The 26,202-nt window shown below is 33.5% G+C and overlaps 1 protein-coding gene and 1 long non-coding RNA gene across 3 annotated transcripts in view; both read left to right on the forward strand.

The window, feature by feature from the left end:
- The window catches only part of LOC145259207 (neuronal membrane glycoprotein M6-a-like), a 1,045,587-nt gene that overhangs the window by 171,302 nt on the left and 848,083 nt on the right, over positions 1-26,202 (forward strand). The window contains exon 1 of one of the 2 annotated variants that reach the window (XM_080117041.1): positions 2,815-4,464. The exons of the other annotated variant lie outside the window; for it this stretch is intronic. Coding sequence (XP_079973167.1) covers positions 4,428-4,464 — 37 coding nt within the window. The 5' untranslated portion in view covers positions 2,815-4,427. Of the gene's footprint in view, positions 1-2,814; positions 4,465-26,202 lie in introns of those variants that run through there. 2 annotated transcript variants of the gene reach the window in all.
- Positions 1-26,202, forward strand: part of LOC145259208 (uncharacterized) — a 101,768-nt gene that overhangs the window by 51,302 nt on the left and 24,264 nt on the right. The gene's annotated exons all lie outside the window — the stretch shown is intronic.

The raw sequence follows: 26,202 nt of genomic DNA on the forward strand, positions 1-26,202 counted from the left end.
GTTAGTACCAGATGAGTGACCATTTGAGAATTCTAGGCGCTGTATGTGCTCTCCGCTTATCTCAGCATTTGTTTCCAGTCGTTCTGTACATACATTTCACTTGCCACTGGTATTTAACAATGTCGACTCAGGAGAAGTGTGGTTGGAGATTGCGCAATCCCTGCCACAAAATTTTCACGCGCAGGCACGTCTACGTGGGTATCCATATTCTGTCAAAGATTGAAGAAGCCTTCGGACAACAAAATAGTTTCCCTTTTCTCCGACGTATGTTAAGTCCGAAATAAAAAATTTGGCGCCAGTGTTAGAATATCTAAAAAAAAGAAATTCTCAAAACAGTTCGACCAGTTTATTAGCCTTAAACGCGTTAACCCTGGCATACAAGTTTATGCATAGCGGATATATATGATTACTCATGGAACGATAACAGTGGAAAAGGCGGACTTCTTCAAATCTATAAAATTTTGGCGGTGTTAGCAACATGGATGCACGCAGAATTTGCTGGAAAAAAAGGATGACAACTAGTGGTTCTTGCAGTCTTAGTCTTGTACAAGGCGAAACAATAAAAGTACCACCCTAAATAAAACAACAGCTTTAATTTAAAACTTTTATTGAAAAAATTCAGGAGGCTATGGGCCAGTGAGAGAAGGGTACACAATTGTAGCACTCCTTCTGAAACCAAATCTGGATTTCTTTAGACTTGTGGGTCGGCGCCGAGTATTGCTGCCACAGTCAAGGTCTACCAGCGACCACGTGGTTGCACCAGGGGATCTTAACACTCTTCAGCACATCCAGGTACACTTTGGTGTCGACTTTCAAGCCTACTTCCAAAATGTGAGGTTGCATGATGTGGCCCTCACTTAAAACCACCCCAAAGACCATAATCGTGGCCAAAACTTTGTTCTCATCACCATGAGCACGCCCCTGCTATTCCAGCGGTGCAATTTTAGGGTGCTGACAATGGTCCTGTTGTCATGACTTAGATCGGTAGAGTGCATGCATTTCCGAGCGCGCTCGTTGAACACTGTATCACTTTCAGACGTGATAGAAAACTCCTATCGCTCTTGGGATTTTGTGTATAATAGAACAACGGGTCGTGAAAATTCTACTGTGGGCAAGTTGATAGCGTCTTTTTTTTTTTCTTTGCATGACGTGGTCTGTAGTTTCAAACTCTGCACATAAATTTCTTAATGTGTTTTCTTTTTGATAACTGGAAAGACGTTTATATAGAATAATTTTATAAATTAAAAAGTAGGTTCTCTAGAGTGCAATGTAGAATAACATATATTTTGGACTAAGTTACTGCATAGAGGCATGTGAAGCTTCCTCCCAGGCGATTTCACAGATTCCGATGACAATAAAAACATGAGAGTGTGAAATATTCGTTGATCATCATTCAATCCCAGGCAACATCGGGTCATCCTGCTAATATATTATAATAAAACAGTTCCTCCTAGTTTTGGCCGAATTATTTAATTTTACTGGCTTGTAAAGATTTTGTTAAAAAAACGAAGCAAATTTATTCAAACACTAATGCTAAGTTCAAGTAGCAACAGAAAACCACAAATAATCACCTAAAGAGTGGAACAATAAATTTTTGATTTTCTTAATAATAAAACAAACAATAATAATAAAAATAACAATAATAAAAACTAGAGGGACCTGTGGAAATTCCACAGTGGACCCCTTCATATGTAATATATTCATGTTGGCATTCTGTAGATGTTCAGTGTAAATGGAGACGCTCTGATATTATTGAAGCTTTTTTTTGTTAAAACTGCAAAAGTATTTATCTAAGCTAGCACGAACGCCCAGCAAAGCCCGGTTGTAAAGTACGCTTAAATATGATATTTTAATTCTTGTAGATTTTGTATATATTATTATAGAGTTAATGTTCTATCGATTGTTATATGTTATAAAGTTGCGATTTCAAAAATATATCTATTACTTAGGTCAGTAGCTTGAATCGAAACCGAAATAAAAACGTTATATATATATATATATATATATATATATATATATATATATATATATATATATATATATATATATATATATATACTTGAGTTTCTTCAGCCATAACCGAAACCAAAACGTATGAAAAATTCGTGGTAAAATTATTATGACAAGAAATAGAAGTACATAACAATTAAAGGACCCGGATGTAAGCGTGACACACAAAAGAACACACACGCTATCGTATAAATATATAGATATAAAATTATAAAAGATACGTCTGATTTGATATTAAAAAGATTTCAATTATAAATACTGGTTTAATTTTCGTATGCTTTTATAATGTAAAAATGAAATAGAGAAAATACGTTATTAATCGTCCACGCCAACAAGACATCTTACTGCGTTAGTCCTTTGGGATGTTCCGTCACCCTAATTTTGCTTAAGTGTCCATAAATCCTAGTTGGCAACTTATTTCTTTTCCTCTCATCCCAGTACTCTCCTGACTCAGTGAGGGTATAATACACGTGGCATGACGCAGTTGTATCTCAATTTGCCTTGGAGGTGGATCAGATTAAAAAGTAATGTTTATGAAATAAACTCATATTCATTTTCCTTGCTGTTTCAATTCATGGAAACATTTTGTGTTCATCGTAGCTATTAAATAATAACACAAACTGGTGTATCATGGGTCTTTTTTTTTTTAACAAATGTGATATAAGACTTTAAATATTTTTCTTAATTTTATAATGTATTTTATTGTATTATTTTATATTAATACTAGCGGGAGTACCTGGCGTTATCCGGGTGTATGGAGGTGTAGTTAGGAACCCCGGAGGGGGGAAATAACAAAAGTGGAAATAGCGAGGGTAGGAATTACAACAACAGTAGACAGTTTGGGTGGAGAGAGGCTTTAAAATAGTGGTAGTAGGAAGGCATGTTCGAACCTATAACGAAGGAGGAGGAAAGAAAAAGTAACGTCTTAGCTGATGTCTCAATCGCACAACCGGAAGTCGATAGCGTTGAAATTAAGCGTATTCAATCCAACAGTGACGATGACTTGTTAAAATGTCGGCGAAAAAAGCGACTACTCCTTGTACAAATCTTCCCAGTTCAGAGTGAAGGAATAAATGTTTTTGGTCAATATTTCGATATTTGTCGTCCGAAGAATTGAGCTTGAAAACGACACTGATCTTGTAAGGATCCGTCGCGTTTGTCGAAAGTTTTTGCGACACACACATGCGCGCGCGCACTCATTTTGCCTTTTATATAGTAAATAAGCATGGATGCCCGGCGTTGCCCGGGTGTTTGGAGGTGTGTGTTGAGCTAAAAAAAATGTGGTAGTAAGCAAGCAGGCTCGAACACGTGATGTAACGGCAGAAGAGAAAATGAAAAACAAACAAACAAACAAAAAGCCTGACGTCTTACCGCTACTACATAACGCGACCAGAAGTTCCGAACGTTGAAATTAAGTAAAGTGTTTCCAACTGATAGGATGACTTGCAAAAATAGCGACGCAAAAAAAAAAAAACCAAAAAAAAAAAAAAACCGACCCTCCCTGTAGAAAACTGCCCAGATCAGGAATTAATGCTTTAGCCAGTTTTTTCGATATTTGTCGCCCGAAGGATCGACTTCAAAACAATACCGATCTCGTGAAAATCCGTCGCCTCTGTCGAAAGTTTTAGGCAGACATACAAACAAACAGACATACCTACATACATTTAAACAGACAGAGGAGATTTATATTATAGATGAACAAGCTTCAAGTTATTCAAACTGTTCAACAGGAACTGTATATGGACCAATAGGATAACTATAATTTACAAAAGAAAACACAATAAACATTTTATGTATAGGGGTGTATAAACACCCCATGGGATTAACCATGTTTGGAACAACCAGGTGACTAACGCTGGGTTAAAATTTAATTCTTAAATGTTCTTTTTTTTTCATTTCATAAATATCTCTGTTCATTTTTCAATTTCGAAACCGGAAGTCGTCATCAAGTAGAATTTTTCACTTTAAGAAAACCCTATGTTAAGTTAAGATAAATAAGCGCATCAATCTTGACGCCCTAAAGTTTTAACACCGTTCACAAAATGGCTGCATTAATCACTGTAAAATGCGTTAATTAAGGAACAAAAAAGCAAATAAGCACTATTAGACAATTAAAACTGGTGTTGATAATTTGCAGTCTTGTAGTTTGCAGTATTGGTATCAACGATTTCTCTATAAAGAGAAAGGTCAACATAATTAGTTGTATATTTGCTGGGAAGGGCGAAACCCTCTAGGCATAATAATTGTATAAATCTTGCCAATGATTCCGAGGAAATAACTCCACAGACCAATCTGTGCAGAACAGTTTATTTTTAGACGCGAAACGTATTCAGCAAAGTCCGTTCCATTGCAAAGAAATATTTACGAGCCAAAAAAAAAAAAAAAAAAAAAATTAAAATCGTTCGCGGATTATAAATATGGCTCTTCTTACATCAAAAGCAAAGTCGAAAAAAGGTAGGGAGAGTTCTTTTCATTTGTTCTTTTTGCTTTCTGTTATATATATAATGCTCCCTATCTTAGGTTGAGCATATTGGGAAATGATATACAAATTATCATTAGCGTATGAAGCGATGCTCTTTCTGTAAACAAATTGAGCTTAGGTATTTGGACAGGGTCAAAACATTGTTAATTTACTACCCGCATAGCAGCAGCCAAATGGCGAAATGTTTAGAAGCTCAGACTGTCGTTTGGGAAGTCGGTTTTCGATCCTAACTTGAGGTAGTTGCTTGTCTAGCCGCACTCATGAGCTGTGAAACAGCGAAACAGTACGGTATATATATATATATATATATATATATATATATATATATATATATATATATAATCTCGATTCCGTTTACGGAACGAAATTCCACTTTAAGACTTACATAAATTCCATAAAAAAATGCTCGCTGGAAGCACATCGGCCTTACACGAAGTATTCCGTATACATTTCAACCTGTCCGTATGACACAGTCTATTTGTCACAAAGTGTCCTACATTATTTTTTTTATTTTTTTTTTTTATTACATGTGGTCGCATGGAAGCAACCAACTACAATAACGCCATCTATATAAATAAAGCAGTAGATGCATGCATATACGTATGTGCCTGCCTGTATTCAAAAAAAAAAAAAAAAAATTAACCGATAAACTCTTAAACTATTGGTCATACAACACAGAAATTAACTAAATAAATAAGAAATAGTAATCATACACAAAGGATGGCTAACATCGAGTATAATCTTTGTTTGGATTGATGAATTACGCGCACAGAAATTTGTTGACAAGTGGAAAAGCAAAAATGTTTATTTAAACTTTACGACATATTTTCATTAGTTTTACGCATGCGCAAATTCAACCATAGCTAGATGTTGTTTAACTTTAAATCATTCTTATCTATCTGTCGGATGAACTCAAACTGTAGAGAACGCGGTTGGAGCATTGGTATCGATTCTAGCTGATGGTACTAAAACCTTTGAAATCAGTAATTATATATATATATATATATATATATATATATATATATATATATATATATATATAAATCTCACCTGTTTGTTTTAATGTATGTATGTATACTTGTATATTTGCATGAAACTTTCGACAGAGGCGACGGATTTTCACAAGATCGGTATTCTTTTGAAGCTCGACCCTTCGGACGACAAATATAGAAAAATTGGTCAAAAACATTAATTCCTTCACCTTCAACTGGGCACTTTTCTACAAGGAGGGGTCGCTTTTTTCGCCGATATTTTCGAAAGTCATCCCCTCTTTTTGATTGTCTAGCCTTAATTTAAACCAGCGTCACTTCCCGTTTGGCGATGGGCGCAACAGCAAAGGCGTCAGGTGTTTTTTCACGTTCTTTTCCTCCTTCGTGGTATTGGTTCGAACATGACTGCCTACTACCACTTTTTTGTTCTCAACACACACCTCCAAACACCTGGGCAACGCCGGGAACCTAGGCTAGTATTCAAGAGAGAATTGGCTCTGTAATATTATATACGAAATCTGCAGGAGTTAAAATATATTTAAGCGTATTTTTACGAGCGCCACCGCTAGTATAGAATTAAAACATAGCTATGTACAAAAGGCGCTGTCGTACGTCACATCTGTAACAACGGGGACCGATGGGCCATCCTTTTGTCCACAACCTTACATTGCAATCTTGTACGGGTGTTTTTTCTTTTTCTGTAAAAATAAGTGGCAATCGCCATTTTGTTTTATTCGCTAAAAGTTAAGAAACTAAATGCGATGTGTTTTGTGTTGGGGCCTTACTTGTTTCTTGATATGTGAAAAAGTCGATGAATGCGAGTAAACTGAATTCATGGCGCGTTCTTTTCTAAAAGTATATACTTTATTCTTGTATTCTTATACGTGCGTTCTTATATTCTTTTAGTGCTAAGTTGAATTAACTGAATCCAGTACGTGTCTTTTATATTGCTGTACAGTTTTTTCTATTGTACATTACTCATCATAAACGATTCTTTAACTGATGTATCAGTGTATATTTAACGACAATGTTTTGACTTAAAGTATGATCTGCCTAACTTACAACACGTCTAGGAGAAGTGTAATTGCTAGTGCCATGACAACAGCATATTCTTTTCATTGGTTTGACTCTCGAGTATATATGCGACACAGTTAATCAACAGAGAACCACATCACTCTATATAAGAGCACATAAGATATCAATGGATACACACTCGAGGGTCCAAACAATGAAAAGAATATGCTGTTGTCCAAACCCTAGTAATTACATTGGATGTGGGTTCATAAAAACAATGTTGAAAACGATATTTTCAGATAAGGTTAGGTCAAGCAGAGAATAAGAGCTACGTGTCAGGGTGTGACGTAATAAACAGGAAGTCAGCAGTGAAACGTGATGATGAATATAGAAACGTGTATTTCTCGGACGCATGTTTCGAAGTGCAATGTGTGACTTTAGAGTACTATAAATCAGGAGGCTAATAAGTGCTCCACCTCGCTCAGGGTGACTACGAATTATGCAAGGCAGGAGGGGGGGATATCTACCTGAGGTATTATATCTCATTTACCTGAATACATACAGCTCCTAGTGTTCCTAAATGGTCACCCATTTTATTACTGGTCAGGCTCAACGTTGCTTATATATATATATATATATATATATATATATATATATATATATATATATATACATATATATAGTTTTTCAGTAGGAAGGTATCCAAAAATTGAAAATAATTGAATTTCAACAAGGGTCGTTGATAGTGCTCAATCGTAAAAGAGCAAGTTAAATATATATATATATTTATGTAAATACAGTCATATCTTGCTAAGATGTGCAGACTGTTTCAATCATATTATATATCATTAGGAGAGACAAATTAAGGCACAAAAGGTTTAACACTTTTTCAAATTTTGAAGAAAGAGAATTCGCCATGAATAGCGATGGACGAAATTTAAGTTCTTATGAGAATGGGAATTGACATATTTTCATAAGAACTCAAATTTCGTCCATCGCCATTCATGCCGAACTCTCGCTCTTCAAAATTTGAAAAAGTGTTAAGCCTTTTCAGTTTTTGTGCCTTTATTTTTCTTACCTGATGATATCTAATATGATTGAATCGGTCTTAACATCGTAGCAAGATATGACCGTATTTACTTTCCTCTCTTTATCAGCAAAAGAGCAAATAACAATAAGATGACCTTTAAGTCACCATATTCCATTTTTCTTTTCTGTTTTTCCTTTTCTTTTTTTTATTTTTATGACACCTTCAGTTCGACTGATATTTTCACAAAATAATTGTTTTTAAAAGAAAATAAAACAAAATATGTAATAGTAATACACATCTGAACAATTTCATCCGTAACTTTCATTTAAGCGCGCTTGTTTTTATCACACGTCGTATCCTACTGATTTTTGCACGGAGATAATGTCAGGTCTATTGATAAAACTAGACATTTTCATATTTATTTGTAGTTATGATTGATGGAGAGAACTAACAAATATTTGAAATATATGTTGACCTTTTGGTAAATTTATTTTTTATATTTTAATGTTAATTTTCTTTATGTTCCATTTGTTTCGTGTGTGTATGTTTATAAACACTCCTGGGAATATTATTTAGTTGGAACTTAGTGTTAAATGACACCGTTCTTTATATATATATATATATATATATATATATATATATATATATATATATTCCACCGTCTATAATATAAATTTCATCTGTCTGTTTAAATATATGTATGTATGTTTGTATGTATCGCAAAACTTTCTACATAGGCGCCCGATATCGTTTTGAAGCTCAACCCTTCGGAGTCCAAATATCGAAAAATTAGCTAAAAACATTAATTCCTTCATCCTTAACTGGGCACTTTTCTACAAGAACAGTCGTTTTTTTCGCTGACATTTTTTTAACAAATCATTCAACTCTCGCGTTTCACGACGTCGTTTAAAAGGCGTTGTTTCAACCGCCCGTGACGTCACAACCACATTATGCACATCGATAAGACTGTTTTTATTTTTCACCTCGTTTTCCTCTGCCGAGTTCCTGGTTCAAGCCTGCTTACAATTTTTCTTTTTTACGCTCGTAATTTTCCTCTTTTTTTTTTTTTTGCTCAACTAAACCAGTACACCTCCACTTTCTTTTCCCTCTTTGCGTCACAGGTTCGAGCCCTCCTGCCTACTACAACTTTACCGTAAAGATTTAGGACCACTCACAGTCTTTTCACTAGAAAAATATATGCATAATATTTGAATTTCATAATAAATAGGATATATCTAAAATTTTAAGAGGGTTATGCCCTGATAGCCGTCTTCGATGTCCTTGGAGATTCGGGAAACACTTCCATTGTATTCCCCGACAAATTTTACATAGAGATAGACTTTTAGATTTTATGTAGATTCTCTAACCTTTCTTTCTGTAGAGAAAAGAAAGTTGTTATCAGATTTTATATATATATATATATATATATATATATATATATATATATATATATATATACTTATGAATATCTACATATCTATATATATATACTTATAAATATCTACATATCTATATATATACTTATAAATATCTACATATCTATATATCTATATACTTATAAATATCTACATATCTCTCTCTCTCTCTCTCTCTCTCTCTCTCTCTCTCTCTCTCTATATATATATATATATATATATATATATATATATATATATATATATATATATATATATATATATATAGCCCAGTACTACAATGTGAGTGGTTTGGCACTTATTGAACTGACACTATATATATATATATATATATATATATATATATATATATATATAAATTTATTGTTCGACAGGATACACAAAAAGAAATATTAACGTTTTTTTTAGTATCCTGCCGAATAATGAATTATTGTAAATTTATATTTATAGCATTTGTGTCCATTTATGACAAGCTCTATTTCCTATATTAATATTTATATTCTCTTTAAATTTGCAAGAGCTTTTGACTTTTAAACTTAATTTTTACTTATATATATATATATACTAGCATTTCAGCCCGGCGTTGCCCGGGTGTTTGGAAGTGAATATTGAGCAAAAAAAAAAAAAAAAAAGCGGACAATTTTTTTTACCTTTGATCCCAACAATGACCCCTTAATATTTATTTATTTATTTAGGCTCAAATCAAGTTATTAAGTTAGATTCGTGTCCAAGGAACGTATATCCAAAATTTCAACTCGGAGGAGTTTGGTAGAGTTCTCAAAGATCAAATCATTGAACTTTGACCCCTTAACAGCCAAATTTCTGGCCGAAAACCAATCACATAGATTTTCTCAAATCTCAGTACCCTGTATATCAAATTTCGAGTCTGTAGACTGCAAATTGACAGCGTTATTTCGTAGGGAAATGTACACACCCACAGACACACACAAACACGTTCACTTTTATATATATATATATATATATATATATATATATATATATAGATATGCACACACACATTTATATACATCCACAACCACACACGTGTGTGTGTGTGTGTGTGTGTGTGTGGCAAGATGCTTGTATTTTTAATTATACTTTTCGAGGACGTTTGGATTCTGATCTAAGTGGATTTATTCACGCCAATATAATCGATTTTTGATTTGTAATTTATTTATGAGCCAATTTTATTGATCGGATTTTGTCATGTGATTACATTTCGATTCCTGGACTTCTAATTTCAATTTCCTGATGCTATTCGAAATTATTTTTCCAACATTGCAACTGTCAAATTTTTCTAATTTTATTCTAAAAAAAAACATATTCAATAGCAATTCTATAATTTTGTTGTTGTTGCTAGGTATTAAAGAAAAAGCATGGTTGACAAAACAAGAACAATTGTAAATCATCATTGAAAGAACATGAACTTTCTGAATTTAGTCGGCAGTATCGCAGAGAATTTATATATTAATAGGATACCGTGTGTATCATTTACGTAAGTGTGTCACGCTTATAGCTGAGTGACTGCTGTTTAATTATTATGGACTTCCATTTCTTGGAATAAATAATTTTACCAATAATTCTTCATAAGTTTTGGTTTTGGTTTCGATTCATGTTGATGCACCCAAGTCATATATATATATATATTCTCTTATTTTTTATTATTGTTGTTGTTTTTGTGGTTGTCATCATCATCATCATCATCATTATTATGCCATATAATATTTTATATAATATATATTGTAATGTATATTATATACGTATTTTACATATTACATATATATATATACATACATAAATATATGTATATGTATATACGTATATATATGTGTATGTAATATATATAAGTATGCGTATGAATATATTATATATATATGTATATATAACTATATATATGTATATCTAAGTATATATTATGCATATATTATATATAAGTATATATATGCATATATTATGTATAAGTATATATATGCATATATTATGTATATATATATGTATATATATGTCTATATTATATATGTGTGTATATTATATATATGTATATATATATGCATATATGTTATGTATATATTATATATGTGCATATATATATATGTATATATTATATATGTGCATATATATATGTATATATTATATATGTGCATATATATATATGTGATGTTTATATTATATATGTGCATATATATGTATATATTATATATGTGCATATATATGTATATATTATGTATATATTATATATGTGCATATATATGTATATATTATGTATATATTATATATGTGCATATATATGTATATATTATGTATATATTATATATGTGCATATATATGTATATATTATATGTGCATATATATGTATATACTATGTATATATTATATATGTGCATATATATGTATATATTATATATGTGCATATATATGTATATATTATATGTGCATATATATGTATATATTATGTATGTGCATATATATGTATATATTATGTATGTGCATATATATGTATATATTATGTATGTACATATATATGTATATATTATGTATGTGCATATATATGTATATATTATGTATGTGCATATATATGTATATATTATGTATGTGCATATATATGTATATATTATGTATGTGCATATATATGTATATATTATATATGTGCATATATATGTATATATTATGCATATCTTATTTATGTGAATATATATGTATATATTATGCATATCTTATTTATGTGCATATATATATGTATATATTATGTATATATATGTGCATAAATATATGTATATATTATGTATATATGCATATATTATATATATGCATATATGTGTGTATATACTATATACGCATATATATGAATATATGTATGTATATATTATTTAGATATAATATATGTGCATATATTTACGTATATATATATATATATATATATATATATATATAGATGTGTATGTATATATTGTATATATATATATACATATATGCATGTATATAATGATATTTCTATATATATATATGTATATATAATGTATATATCAGGTTAAAAATATAAAAGTAGAAACAATTGAATTTCAACGAGGCTGTTGATAGTGATCAATTAAAAGAGTATGCTTCGTTTTTCTAGTATTTAGTAACTAGAGCCCTATTCAAGCAACAACTGAAAGTGATTTTCGTTTTTTCAGTAAGAATTCCGCTTTTTAATATAAGCGCTGTTGCCTGAAGATGTCTCTAGTTACTAAATACTAGAAGACCGAAACATGCTCATGAGTGTGTAGCAATAAATTACTGCTTATGTAAAGATAAATTGAAAATACATATATTTATATATATTCACAGGTATACATATATCTACATACACATATATACATCTAGGGTGGACCGATAAAATTTTTGGCCGGGAAAAGACGGCATGATTCCATTTCCGTTTAGACAAAACTGGTTTTCTTTTTTTTTTTTTTGTTGCAGACTATTTGTTAGTTGGCCAGTTGTGTACAAATTTCAAGGAGCGATTGGAGCCTTCTATCATGTCTGAAAGTGACACAATGTTCAACGAGCGAGATTGGAGATTCACTACTGTACAACTCTACCAATCCAAGTTATGACAACAGCATCATTGCCAGCACCCTCAAAATGCAAATCCGGGCGGTCCTATGCTTAAGGGCGTTACTAGGGTGATAAAAATAAAGTTTCCGGTCACGATTATGGTCCTTGGTGTGGTTTCAATTGAAGACTTCACCATGTCACCTCACATCTTCAAAGTCGGCTTCAAAGTCCACACCAAAGTGTACTTGGGTGTGCTGAAGAGTATGGCGATCCCGGGTGCAATCAGGTGGCCGTTGGCAGACCCTGAATGTGGCAACTGAACTTGGCGCCGGCCCACCATTCCAAAGAGACCCAGACTTGGCTTCCAAAGGAGTGCTATAACTTTGTACCCTTCACTCACTGCCCCGCCTCCTCCTCCGACCTTAAGTTGCTGGACTACTTCGTTTTGTCATATTCCGTGAACATCACAAACATGACCTCCCACACAATCAAAGCCAGCCTAATCGCCACCATCCTCTGAATATTTGCCGAGCTCCTACCGCTTCCAGTTCCGGACTCGTATCGAGGCGATGATTCAGGCTGAAGGCGGCCACATTGAATAGATGTCAGATCTACTGCATAATCAAGTCACTTAAATTTATTTTTTCAATAAAAGTTTCAAAATAAAGCTGTAGTCTTTAGGGGGGCACTTTTATTGTACCACTCTGTATATGTGTACCTTCATACATGTGCATATATATATATATATATATATATATATATATATATATATATATATATATATATATATAAACCTGCCATACAGGCATATATATGAATACACACACACACGCGCACGCACACACACACACACACACACACACACACACACACATATATATATTACCTTGGGAGAGGTGCTAGTCTAGCGGCACTAATGAGTTGTGATACAACAAAACAGTATATCGATGACTACACACACACACACACACACATTATATATATATATATATATATATATATATATATATATATATATATATATAAACACATGCATGAGTGTGTTTGAAGAGATAGGTGTCAGATCTACTACATAATCAAGTTACCTGAATTGATTTACTCAATAATTCTTTTTTAATAAAGCTGTCGTGTTGTTTTCTTTAGGGCGACAAATTTATCGTTGCACTCCATGTATATATACATGCATACATATGCATGTCGGTTTTTTTTCGTAATGTTGAACGCCAAAAAAACAAAAAAAAAAAAAAACAAAAAAAAACGACATTATTTTTGCACCAATCCAGTTACTTTAAATTGATAACCATAATAAGTAATGTCACGTACACTCTTTGGTCTGGCCACACTTCGTCCGCCCGTCGGTCCTTCACGCTTAAATTCAAAATAACACTTTTAAAACATCTCTAAATGCACAGATTGAATGGGCGTAAAGACCCGTTGTGGTTTCTTTGCGTTTATTATGTGTACACGTGATCTCGTGTGCCTTACTAAGCATTCTACCGAACTTTTGACAAAAAAAGAAAAAAAAAAAGAAAAAAAAAAAGAAAAAAAAAAAGAAAAAAAAAAGAGAAAACATTTCCAGATCTGCAGGCAGCACCTGACGCTTAAGAAACATCTCAATTTCTTACAAATTACAAAACAACACCAGGCGCGTGTTTCTTTTGTACTTTCGTTCGACGTTCCACAAACGATTATTGAAGACAGAGATATCGAATTGTTGCCGACCACCTTACGCAACTGTCACCCGTCGGGTTGGTATAAATGTCGATTTTGTAACGGAACCAAGCGACATTTGAAACGGCGATATTGTTTGGAGAAATAAACCAAAAATAAACGTTCTAATTGCAAAAGAAAAAAAAAAAACGGTTCTGCAACTGCAAAACGAGTTTCACACCTGTTCCGTGTGTGCATATCTATAAGTTGCATATTTAAGGCCAGATTCACAAGATTCTTAGAAAAAGTAAAAATATAAAAGATAAAAATGGGGTACTTGTGCAGTTTTATCAAGACGTTAAAAAAAAAGAAAATATCGAAAAAAGGTTATATTGTACGTATCCGTTATTTTTTTATTTTTTTTTACAAGGTGATCACCACTTATCAAGGCCCAGAAGCCACTCAGGGATAAGGCTAAAATGTCTACTTAAGGGGGCAGTTCATCAGGAATTTGTTTACATTGGACTTGAAGACATCCAGGTTGTAGTCAGGTGGGAAACAGGCCAACGGAAGAGAGTTCCACAGGCGTGCAGTTCTAAGAAAGAAGCTTTGTTCATGTAATCTACGTTTTGATTTAGGCACAGATAAAGAGTGGGAAACATTTTTGACAGTGGTTTTAGCTAGACGGGTGTTTTTCGTAAAATATTTGCGAGGGGGACTAGATTGGAGCTCAGACGAGCACCTGCCATGGAAATAACAATAAAACAAAGATAGGCTCGCAACGTCTCTTCTGTGGGAGAGAGGTTGCAGGGAAGAGAAAAGGGCACCCCCCACTAAGCCACGAAGTCTATTTTGTACTCTGTCAAGGCAGGGTATGCTGTTTTTAGCAGCTCTTGCCCAGATATGGCAGCAGTATTCCATCCTTGGGCGTACTTGGCTTTTATATAGATAAAGAATTGCATCAGTAGTGAGATATCTTCTGGAGCGGTAGAAGGATCCCACCATCTTTATGGAACAAAGTTCTCCGAAAATAAAATTAACTTAATTTTATCAAGTATTTTTTTTTTTTACAGCGAAAAAAAACAATTTGTTATGATACCAAGCAAGAGGTTCGATTTTTAGAAAGAAAAGCTAGTATTAAAGATGGGGAGGGGGTGTCGGCGCTTTAAATTGAGTTATCTCCCCGTGGTGTGTTCAAAACATTCCATAATGTTTTTCCCTGTAAGAAAAATTACTCGATCAAATTAAGTGATTTTTTTTTCCGGAGATCTTCAGTCCATAACGAATACGTACAATATAACCTTTTTTTCGATATTTTCACTTTTTAAAAATCTCTTGATTAAACTGTACAAGTACAAAAAATGGTTTAGAAACAATCAAAATTAATTTTTTTAAAATAAACATGGTGCTCATGCAGAGAGTCATCTGTACTGAAATAATAAGGTTATTATTTAAAAAGCCATTCTTAACATGGGGGGGGGGGGTGTTTTGTACCTATTCTGTACTTTAACCTTACAATTGAATAAAAAAAAATATCATAAAACTAATTAAACGTGGAAATACGATTTAAAAAACAGCGCGGATCACTCTCTGCATTAGCACAATAAACATAGTTATTTGCTTAAATTGTAATTTTCTACTTATATAAGAATCTTCTATCAGAAAATTCTTCCGTGCCTTGACCTTTGACGATGATTTATTATTAAAACAAATATAATAGTTACGTTACATATAACGTACAATATATACAAATACAAACAATATATTTTGGTACTAGTGCAGAGAGTGATCCGGACGTAAATAATAACGTTATTATTTATAAAAGCCATTCTTAACATGGGGAGGGGAGGGTGTTTTATAACTATTCTATACTTCAACCTTACAATTAAATTAAAAAACATATCATGAAACTTTAATTAAACTTGGAAATACGATTTAAAAAATAGCGTGGATCACTCTCTGCATCAGCACCTATATTTTAATGCGACATTTTGTCACAGTCGTAGTCTTCTCTTATTATTAAAGATTAGGATTCCTGAATTGGAAACCATAGGGATGGGGCTGGGTAGTTATTCGTCATGATCTGATGGGTAGCTACACTGTACAAGTCCTGGAGATGAAGAGTTTTCGGTGTGTAGCTGTTCTATATAAATGTCGGACTTCAAAATTTTGCAGGCAAAGAGCAAAAGACCTTTTTCATGTTGGCACGAAAACCTTGTGTTCCGGAATACTAAAACATTCAATATTTTTATGGGGCGATTTTAGTTACTGATTGGTTGCTAGCAGAACGTGGCTCCATTTGATTCGTCAGTTCCTATCGCCTGTGTCTATAAGTAGAACCTTCCAACTTTTGGTGATCATGCACTCCGATTATTTAAAAATTACAACAAAGATTCTTTAAAGTCCGATTCCAGTGGTCATGCGCACTGGTGTGCATGCGTTAAGAAATAGAAGTATTTCCACCGTGAAAGATATTATGAGAAGATTACAAATGATTAATGGAATTATTACTTCGTTAAGGAGACGTCATATTTAAAAAATGACTGAAAGTCGACACTTACTTGGTTTATTCCTACGGTAGTCGATCTGTAACAGAATGCGGACGCCCGTATGACACCAGCAGAAGATGTATGCATATGACCAAGCCGTGTGCGAAGTAACGTCACAGCGAGGGAAAATAATATAAAAGGGTTATAAAAAAGAATAACTTTGCCTAGAAGGACAACAATAGACGTGTTTCACACATGGGCCGAGAGGAAGAGGAAAGGACGCGTCCTGAACATCGCTGGGAAGTACCACTTTGTTCGACACAGAATAGTCTTGTTAAGCATGTTGGAGTACAAAAAAAATGAACAAGAGGCAAGGCGTTATAATGGAAAGTACCTGTAAATAAATGTCTGCTGTTACACTAAATAATAAAATGGAGTTAGAATTCTTTCGTTTCTTTGTTTCTCTGCGACTATTTGCATACAACGTGTGGGTCCCGAGTGTTGACATGTAACTGCTACGTTACAATTCGTCTAACAGTTAGAAAGTTGTTTTCTTCAGTGTGTTATTTTGGAAAGTACCTGTAAATAAACGCCTGTTGTTCCACTAAGTTGATTTTATTCAGCGTGGTAGGACATAAAGGCTAAAAGAATTTTTCATCATCTATTGCTTTTCACTCTCGCACTAATTTATTTATATTCAGCAGGTTTCTTAATGGAAACTTCTTCGGAAACAAAGCACAAGATGTTCTCGCTTGATGAAATCAATTACAAATTTCTCGCCTTCCTGTCAGGTTACACTGTTCATCACAATTTGTAAAAAAAAAAACAAACATTTTTTTTAAACATTAATACACAAATATTAGACTTTTAAGCTATGAACAAAGTGTAATATTTCTTCCTATGTTGGGCTTTGCATATTCGCTTCTAGGTAAGCGAAGGAAAGGTTTCTCTAGACTGACGCACTTTTTGGGGAATCGAACGCCCATTTTTAGGAGTTTAATTCTCCCTAAATTAAACACAGACTTTGTATCAAACTTACTCCATACGAGAAGCAAAGTAAATAGGAACACCATACAAAACACCACACAAAACACCACACAAACATTACAAAACACCATACAAAACACCACAACAAAACACCATACAAAACATCACACAAAACACCATACAAAGCACCATACAAAACACCACACAAAACACCATACAAAACACCACACAAAACACCACACAAAACACCACAACAAAACACCATGCAAAACATCACACAAAACACCATACAAAGCACCATACAAAACATAACACAAAACACCACACAAAACACCATACAAAACACCACACAAAACACCATACAAAACACCATACAAAACACCATACAAAACACCACACAAAACACCATACAAAACACCATACAAAACATCATACAAAACATCATACAAAACATCACACAAAACACCACAATAAACACCACACAAAACACCACAATAAACACCACACAAAACACCACACAAAACACCACACAAAACACCATACAAAACACCACACAAAAACCCAACAAAACATCATACAAAATACCATACAAAACACCACACAAAACACCATACAAAATACTACACAAAACATCATACAAAACATCATACAACACAAAACATCATACAAAACATCATACAAAACACCATACAAAACACCATACAAAACACCATACAAAACATTATACAAAATACCATACAAAACACCATACAAAACATCATAAAACATCATACAAAACATCATACAAAACACCATACAAAACATCATACAAAACACCATACAAAACACCATACAAAACACCATACAAAACATCATACAAAACATCACACAAAACATCACACAAAACATCACACAAAACACCATACAAAACACCATACAAAAGTTATTTCATAATTCACTTATTAAACTTCCTAAATCACTAACTGTAAAAACATTAGTTTTGAATTTGAGATGTAACAAAATCTTATTTCTAACATTCCATTCGCTAACCTATATTTTTTGTAACCTGTTTATTATCACGTTAGATATTGTTACTCTAGCAAGAGTCTGGAGATGTTTGCCCGTGTTTTGCGACGGGCTGAAGAGAATTATCAGCGAGTTGGTACAGAAAGGTTATTTATTTCGTTATCCGGTGCGTGGAATTTCGAAGTACCCCCCTCTCTTCTATTTGTACTGGTTTTATTTTTCAGATTTGTTTACTTCGTTGTTTCCGCCATGTTTATTACAACAAAAAAAACTGTTACAGTAAGCATAACAGGATTATAATCTATGTAACCCAACACTAAATTGTATTCATTTACGTAAATAGCAAGACGTAATTACCTTTACGATTTCTGTCGGCAATAAATCCTCTGCTTTATAAACATTCTTGTCGCTAAATTTGTTTCTATTATTCTTTCTCTCTCTCTTTTAGTATCGTTATCTTTCCGTTCGTTTAAGTAGTTTCGTAATTCGAGAATATCGCGTTGTTAACGCAGTACAACGCCATCTCGTTAAAGTTCCAATAGTCTTTTTGACACTTCATACTAGTTGAGCTAATATTTCCAAAAAATTTTTAGTGTTTCAGAGCAGTAAAAAAAAAAAAAAAAATCACTGGAAAACGTATATTTATCTTTTTTTGTGGGGTTACTTTTTTAAACGATTACGCATGATTTTATGATCGGACAAGTCGGACTTAAGGTTAGTGGCAAAGAATTTAGTGAATATCCCTAAAAATTAGGATGGTCCTAAAATGATCTTTTTATGTTAAATTCATATAAGAAACACCCCCTCACTCTAAACTCTAATATAATTGCGTTTGCTACCAGTCCAAAATTTCAACTTTTTACACGTAACCACCTACAGAAGTATAATACCATTTGGGGAAGATGATATAGTCAGGAGTATGAACCTATAAATTTGTCGTTGTTATCATTATTAACTCACTAGGAGTAGTCGCACAGGTCATCATCAAAGATTTCTCTTTGAGAATTTGTGGTGTTTTCTGGAGTCTGAGTGACAACGAGACCCCCTAGATTTCCAGTACTCTCCACCTCTTTCGATAACCTTTGCACATGAATTTGCGGTATCGCAACAGCCGCTTACCATTGATTTCTAGTTAGCAGCGACCATTGGTTTTCACTGGAATTTGGATGGCAATAGTTTCCCCGAAGCTTTAAGGCTGCTTTAGATGGCACAATTGTAACGATTAGACTGACAGACGAACAGGTTTCGTCTTATATATATATATATATATATATATATATATATATATATATATATATATATGAAACTGTTGTGTACATAAAATAATATTTGTTAATATAAATTATAAGTGTGTGCATTACATAATTATAATTCATTAGAAACTTTGGAAAAGTATCTATGCAAAGGAGCCGTGTCTATATTTGCCTGATAAAGTTTGATTTTATATATATATATATATATATATATATATATATATATATATATATATATCGTTTGCTTTGGTCGACATATTAATTTAAATGCTTATAAACTTACCATATTGTGTCAACCTCTCCACCTTTCTTATTGAAATATAATGTAACTATACCGACCCCTTGCGCATCCCTTGCGTCTTTCGGCTTCTTCTCTTTCCCCTTTTTTTCTTTTCCTTTCCTTTTCTCCTTTCTTTCTTTCTTCTATCTCATTTTTCGTCTTATTAAGTTTTGGCATCCCATTTCCCCAGATCTGCATCTATTTTTAAGTTTAAAATGTCACGTGATATCACCCCTCCCACTCTAATTAGTATTTATTATTAGTAATATTTTATTTTTTTATATAAATATATATATTTCACATCTTCATTTAAGGACAAAATGCTCTGAATAGCAGATATTAAATTTATTTCTCACGCCTGACGGGGAACAATTGTTTTTTTAATATACCAATTTGTTCCGAAACATTAGCATGTTTAGTGTAGCGACTATGTAATACTTGTCTATATAAATAAAGATAATATATATATATATAACGTTATTAACCTGTTATGTTTTGAAAGAAAACCTCATTCATTTATATTTATTGTTTAGTATTAATGCAATATTCCCATTTGTAAAAGAAGTTGAAATATCCATTTAACATAAAGCTAAAATACGAACGGACATAAAAGCAAGCAGAGAAAGTGCTGCATATTATAAGTAGACTAGCTCATACAGACCTAGATGAACGCAGACCTAACAAATGTATTGGCATGAATAAATTTAAACAAACGCGTACTTATTTTTCTAAATGGTAAACGTAAACGCAGACCACATATTATTTTTGGTAATTATTTATTAAAAAAAACATATATGCACAATATATATATAGATTTTTTAATTTATTTTTAAATACATTGTCGTAAAAATATTTTATGGTTCCTTAGCCTTTTGGCTAAGATGAAAGTGTTGTACAGGTTAGAACGATAAATTTGTCGACGTAAAGAAAACAACACGACAGATTTATTTTAAAACTTTTATTGAAAAAATGAATTAGGGCAACTTATGTTGTAGAGCTAACATCTAAACAATATAGCCGCATTCAGCGTCAATCACCGCGCGGATACGAGTCTAGAACTGGGAGCATGACTTTTCCACAAGTGCCAGCGGAAGTTCGGACAATACTTGGCGGATAATGGCGATCAGGCTGGCTTTAGTGTTGTGACAGGTCATGTTGGTGATATTCTGGACGTATGACCAAATGAAGTAGTACAGCGTGTTCAGGTCAGGGGAGGAGTGAGCAGTGAAAGAAGCAAAACCTGGGTCTCTTTGCACTTGTGGGTGAGCGCCGAGTCCTGCTGTCACACCCAGGGCCTTTCATCGGCCACGTAATTGCACTAAGGATCACCACACTCTTCAGCACATCCAGGTACACTTTGATGTTGACTTTCGAAGCCGACTTCGAAGATGTGAGGTGGCATGATGTGGCCTTCAATTCAAACCACACCAAAGACAATAACCGTGGTCGGAAACTTCGTTGAGCTGTGTCCTCAAGCATTGGACTGTCCGGATTTGCATTTTGAGGGTGCTGGCAATGGTCCTGTACTCATAACTTGGATTGGTAGAGAGCATGAGTGGTACAGCGGCGCATCTCCGATCTCGCTCGTTGAACATTGTGTCACTTTCAGACATGATAGAAGGCTCCTATTGCTCTTGGGATTTGTGCACAACTGGCCAACTAGTAGATGGTCTGCAACAACAAAAAAAGAAAACTGGTTTTCATAAAACGGAAATGAAATCATGGCGTCTTTTTCTGAGGCGACATTTTTATCGTTCCATTCCGTTTATATTTATGATTCAATTATTTTTTTTTCAAATTTGGATTTAACTCTTGGAGTGAATGTGGTATTTTGGTGACTGAGATAGTTGTAGTTAAGATCAGGATAGTAAATTTTAAGTGTTTGTGACCAAGGATGACCAACGACATCCATTATCACCACTCTTTTGACTAACCTTGTGCTTAATTCTTTCATTACGTAAAATTTTTATATTTTGTTCAAATACATATTTTTAGTATAGTATTTGTGCTCACAACGTCAACGCTATTTGACGGCGGAAGTTTTCATATAATTACCTCTCTTGACAAAACCTAAAATACGAGCAGACATACAAACAGAAAAGGTGCCGTTTAAATTACAAATGGATTGCTGAAGTACAAATATTCGACATGGAAATGTAATCTTTCTTTCTTTGCAGAAGCAAAAACGATACACTTTTCTTTTTTTTCTTCACACGTTCCAGAAATGTTTGCGATAGTTCCCCACTGGTGTTAAGTAAAACAATAGATCTCAAAAATGTTATTAGAAATGAACATTTCTGCTGTTTCGATTGGGTGCAGATGACTTCTTCAGAATGTTGAAAATATGCAAAGTAGACTTGATGAACACGATGAAATGGCAACAAAAATTATAGGTGGGTTTTGCATTTCTTCTTAGGCGCAGAAGTACGATTACAGAGATTCCCCAAAGAAACCTACTACTTGGCCTTGCTTCCTGAGCATCATTGAACATCGTCACACCGCCCCTTTTCCCTATTGGTTGTTTTGTCAATAGAAAAACGTGATTGGTTGTCTTGTTAACCAACCACATTAGCGCACGAACAGACAAACTCCAAAACACTATAACTTATTAATCTCTATTGTTATATAAATGAAACTCTGTATGTATGTGTGTGTGTGTGTGTGTGTGTGTGTGTGTGAGAGAGAGAGAGAGAGAGAGAGAGAGAGAGAGAGGGTGTGTGTGTGTTCCTTATATACTCGGAAACAGCAGGGTCGAGTTTTTTTTTAATTTCACACGAAAATACTTAATGTGTCTAGGAGTGTTCTTACGTAGGTTTTGTATCGAAAATCGATAATCGAAATATTCGGATTAAAGAAGAAAGTCCGATTTTAATCAGTTAACACATTTATACAACCTAACATCACAAGTGCATTTGAGGAATTTCATCATCGTACAAACCCTAACACCCAGCCTATAAAATCAACTGTAGATTCCTTTATATGACAGGGGCACGTTCAATATGATTTTTTTCTTTTAGAGCACAATTAAACCATGATACTTAACTCTTGTATGTCGAACTTTAATTCAAGTGATTATGTAAAAATAATTTCATAAAATCATCAGTTGATTCATTAATAAGACAGGGGCGTGTTCGAAATTAAGGTTTCTGTTTAGAGCAAAACTGAACCATAACGATTGAATTTTACATTTTAAACTTTAAGTGAAGTCGTTATTTACAGATAATTTTATAAAATCAATAATAGATTCTCTACCGGGCAATGTAGACTAAAATATACTGTGAACTGAGTCACTGTGAGAAGGCATATGAAGCTTCCTCTCGGTAGACTACAAGGAGAGGGGCTAACCAGAGCAGTCAATCAATCGATTTGATTAAAAAAATGAGCGATTTCATCGATTTCTATGATAATAAATGTATAAGAAGATGGAATATCAGTTGATACCCATCCAATCCCGGACAACGTAGGGCCTCCTTACTACTAGTAAAGAGATGTGTTTTCTGGCGGCAATTAACTCCAAAAGGTTTGATAAAACGTATAAATCGGCTTTTACCGACACGATTCTATTGTCGTCTGCTTCCTCAGTTCCTTTTTTTTATTTATATATTTTCTTATTTACTTGTATTCATACCTTGCAAGACATATTTTCACTGAGACGTAATGGGTTTCTATGATCAGGGGTCCGATGTATAGAGCCATCTTAAGTCTTGTGGATGTCGCAAGATGTTTGTCCACATAACATTTAAATTTCAGTATGGTAGTACGGTTATAAAAACATGGAGTAGAGAGGGAATTCCAAAGGCAAGCGGTTCGAAGAAATAAGCTATTAGAGCAAAAATAAGTTTATCGACATTTGGGCATCTTTACGTTGAATTAATGATGTTTTTGTTTTCTAAAATGAAGGACTTAAAGATAAGTCAAGCAAAGGTTGCCAAAAATCCATGAAAAAAAAAATAGAGAGCTGTAGAAACGGCAGGATTCGAACTTAGCACGCCAAGGTCGTCAGTGTGCGTTCATATCCACTTCACCACAGCCGGCTTCCAAAGAGTTATGCTGTGAAAAGACAAAGAAAACTTCATACTGAATAATTTCCAATAGACATTGCGGGTTTGCATTAAATAACCCCCAAAAGGGTTGATATGCCGCAACAAGGAACGCAACAATGAATTGTTTAACATTGTGCTCCGCGATTACATAAAACAAAAGGTTCTTACATGCTGCTAAGTCGACATACCGAACCGCCAATAGCATAAACAGTTGCGTCATCTCGTAGAAAGGATCGCACTGTTTTTTTTTTTTCTAAAATCGTTTTTCCTTCCAAGACTGCTGCATTTCATTTAGGTCAACCGCTTTCCTTCATTGTCTCATTTTATTGTCAAGCATTTCCTCCACCAAATTCACCTAATTACACCGTGACACGAGCTGCAGTTGCTAGGAAAAGATACCAGGAAATTTATAGACAAAAAATATACATCTTGGAATTTTTCGGAGAGTAGAAAGTTGAACTCAGATTTGCTATCGATTCTCGTGTTTTGTCCTTTTTATCCTCATATTCCATGACCGATGTTTCTTACAAAAGGGGGAAAATTGCTGCTTCTGGGTCGAAATCTATCAATTTAGCATTTGGCTTTGGACCATGGAGTAGTGTGTGTGTATATATATATATATATATATATATATATATATATATATATATATATATATATATATATATAAGGATGCGACAGAGGTAAAGTGTTCCCGCTTGTTTTCTTTTGCTTAATGTTTCATTGTTAAAGTGTTTTTTATTTAATAAGTCTGAAAAAGGCTGTTCTTGTGAAAATTCTCAAACGACATATCGTTTGAATTTGTCGAAATGGTTTTGAAACAATTGTAACTAACAATGAAATACGATTTTTGTTGCTACCAACCCATTTCTTGAAGTCTTGGTTTTTGTTAAAACAGTATATATATATATATATATATATATATATATATATATCTATATAAAGTTATAAAAATATATATGGCAAATTCAGCTGCACAGAATATTCCGCGTTTCATCCACGCTAGGATTCGTCAGCCATATGCCTTTTATAACTTACTATCTAGCTATACCTATGTATGTAACATTGCTGAAGTAAATACTTAAAGTTTACGCATAAAATAATAGTTTCGTATCTTAATTTATGTGATTAAATAAAGTAGTCATATATATATATATATATATATATATATAATCAAAAATCAAAGGTTTAAAAAGGATAAGTGGAGTTTAGAATTATGAGGAAGATCAATGAGACTAAAAAAAAATATATATATAACCTCGAGGTACCTTTCGTCCAACAATTTTCAAGAGATGACGTCAGTAGCGATTAAAACAAAACAATTTACACATGATTGAAAATGGAGGCGAGGGGAGGGGTGAAACAAAATCAAATTATATAACTACACGGGGCGAATAAAATGAATAAATAACCTGTAATATACCGTCCATATTTCAGAACCTTGGACAAAATAAAACAAAACATAACTTGGCCTCAAATAAGTGCAGAAACAAGAAATAATGGCGCAATGTAGGCATTTTTTCTTTTATTAGAGCTCTTTGAATAGGTTTACTAATGCGACAGCTCCTTTTTTTTTTGCTTACAGAGCGATAGTCTGCGCATAAGTACAGTTACGGCCTCCAAAATATTGAGAGGCTGTTTGGAACCGGCCTTGTGTACAGTGCGAAAACAGCCATCTGAATGCGCTTCACCACATGCTTTATTGTCATATAAGTGCACACCAATTGATGACTCATGAATAGGTAAGCGCCCGGATGTGTTCTGTGAACGCTCAGATCTGTTCAATAATATATATATATATATATATATATATATATATATGTATGTATAGGGTAACTTCCATCAGACTTGACAGACTATGGATACCTAGTGCAAAGATGCCTGAGCATGGAATTTCTGTGGCAAAAGTTTCACACTCCTCAACCATTCGACGTTGTTAAATACCAGTGGCAAGTGGCGGTTCAGGACGACTGGAAACAATGCCGAGATAAGCAGAGAACACAAACAGTGTCCAGAATTCCTAA

The sequence above is a fragment of the Euprymna scolopes genome, chromosome 34 (genome assembly GCF_053919585.1).
Source record: "Euprymna scolopes isolate OS-2025 chromosome 34, ASM5391958v1, whole genome shotgun sequence".
Taxonomy (NCBI): Eukaryota; Metazoa; Mollusca; class Cephalopoda; order Sepiida; family Sepiolidae; genus Euprymna; species Euprymna scolopes.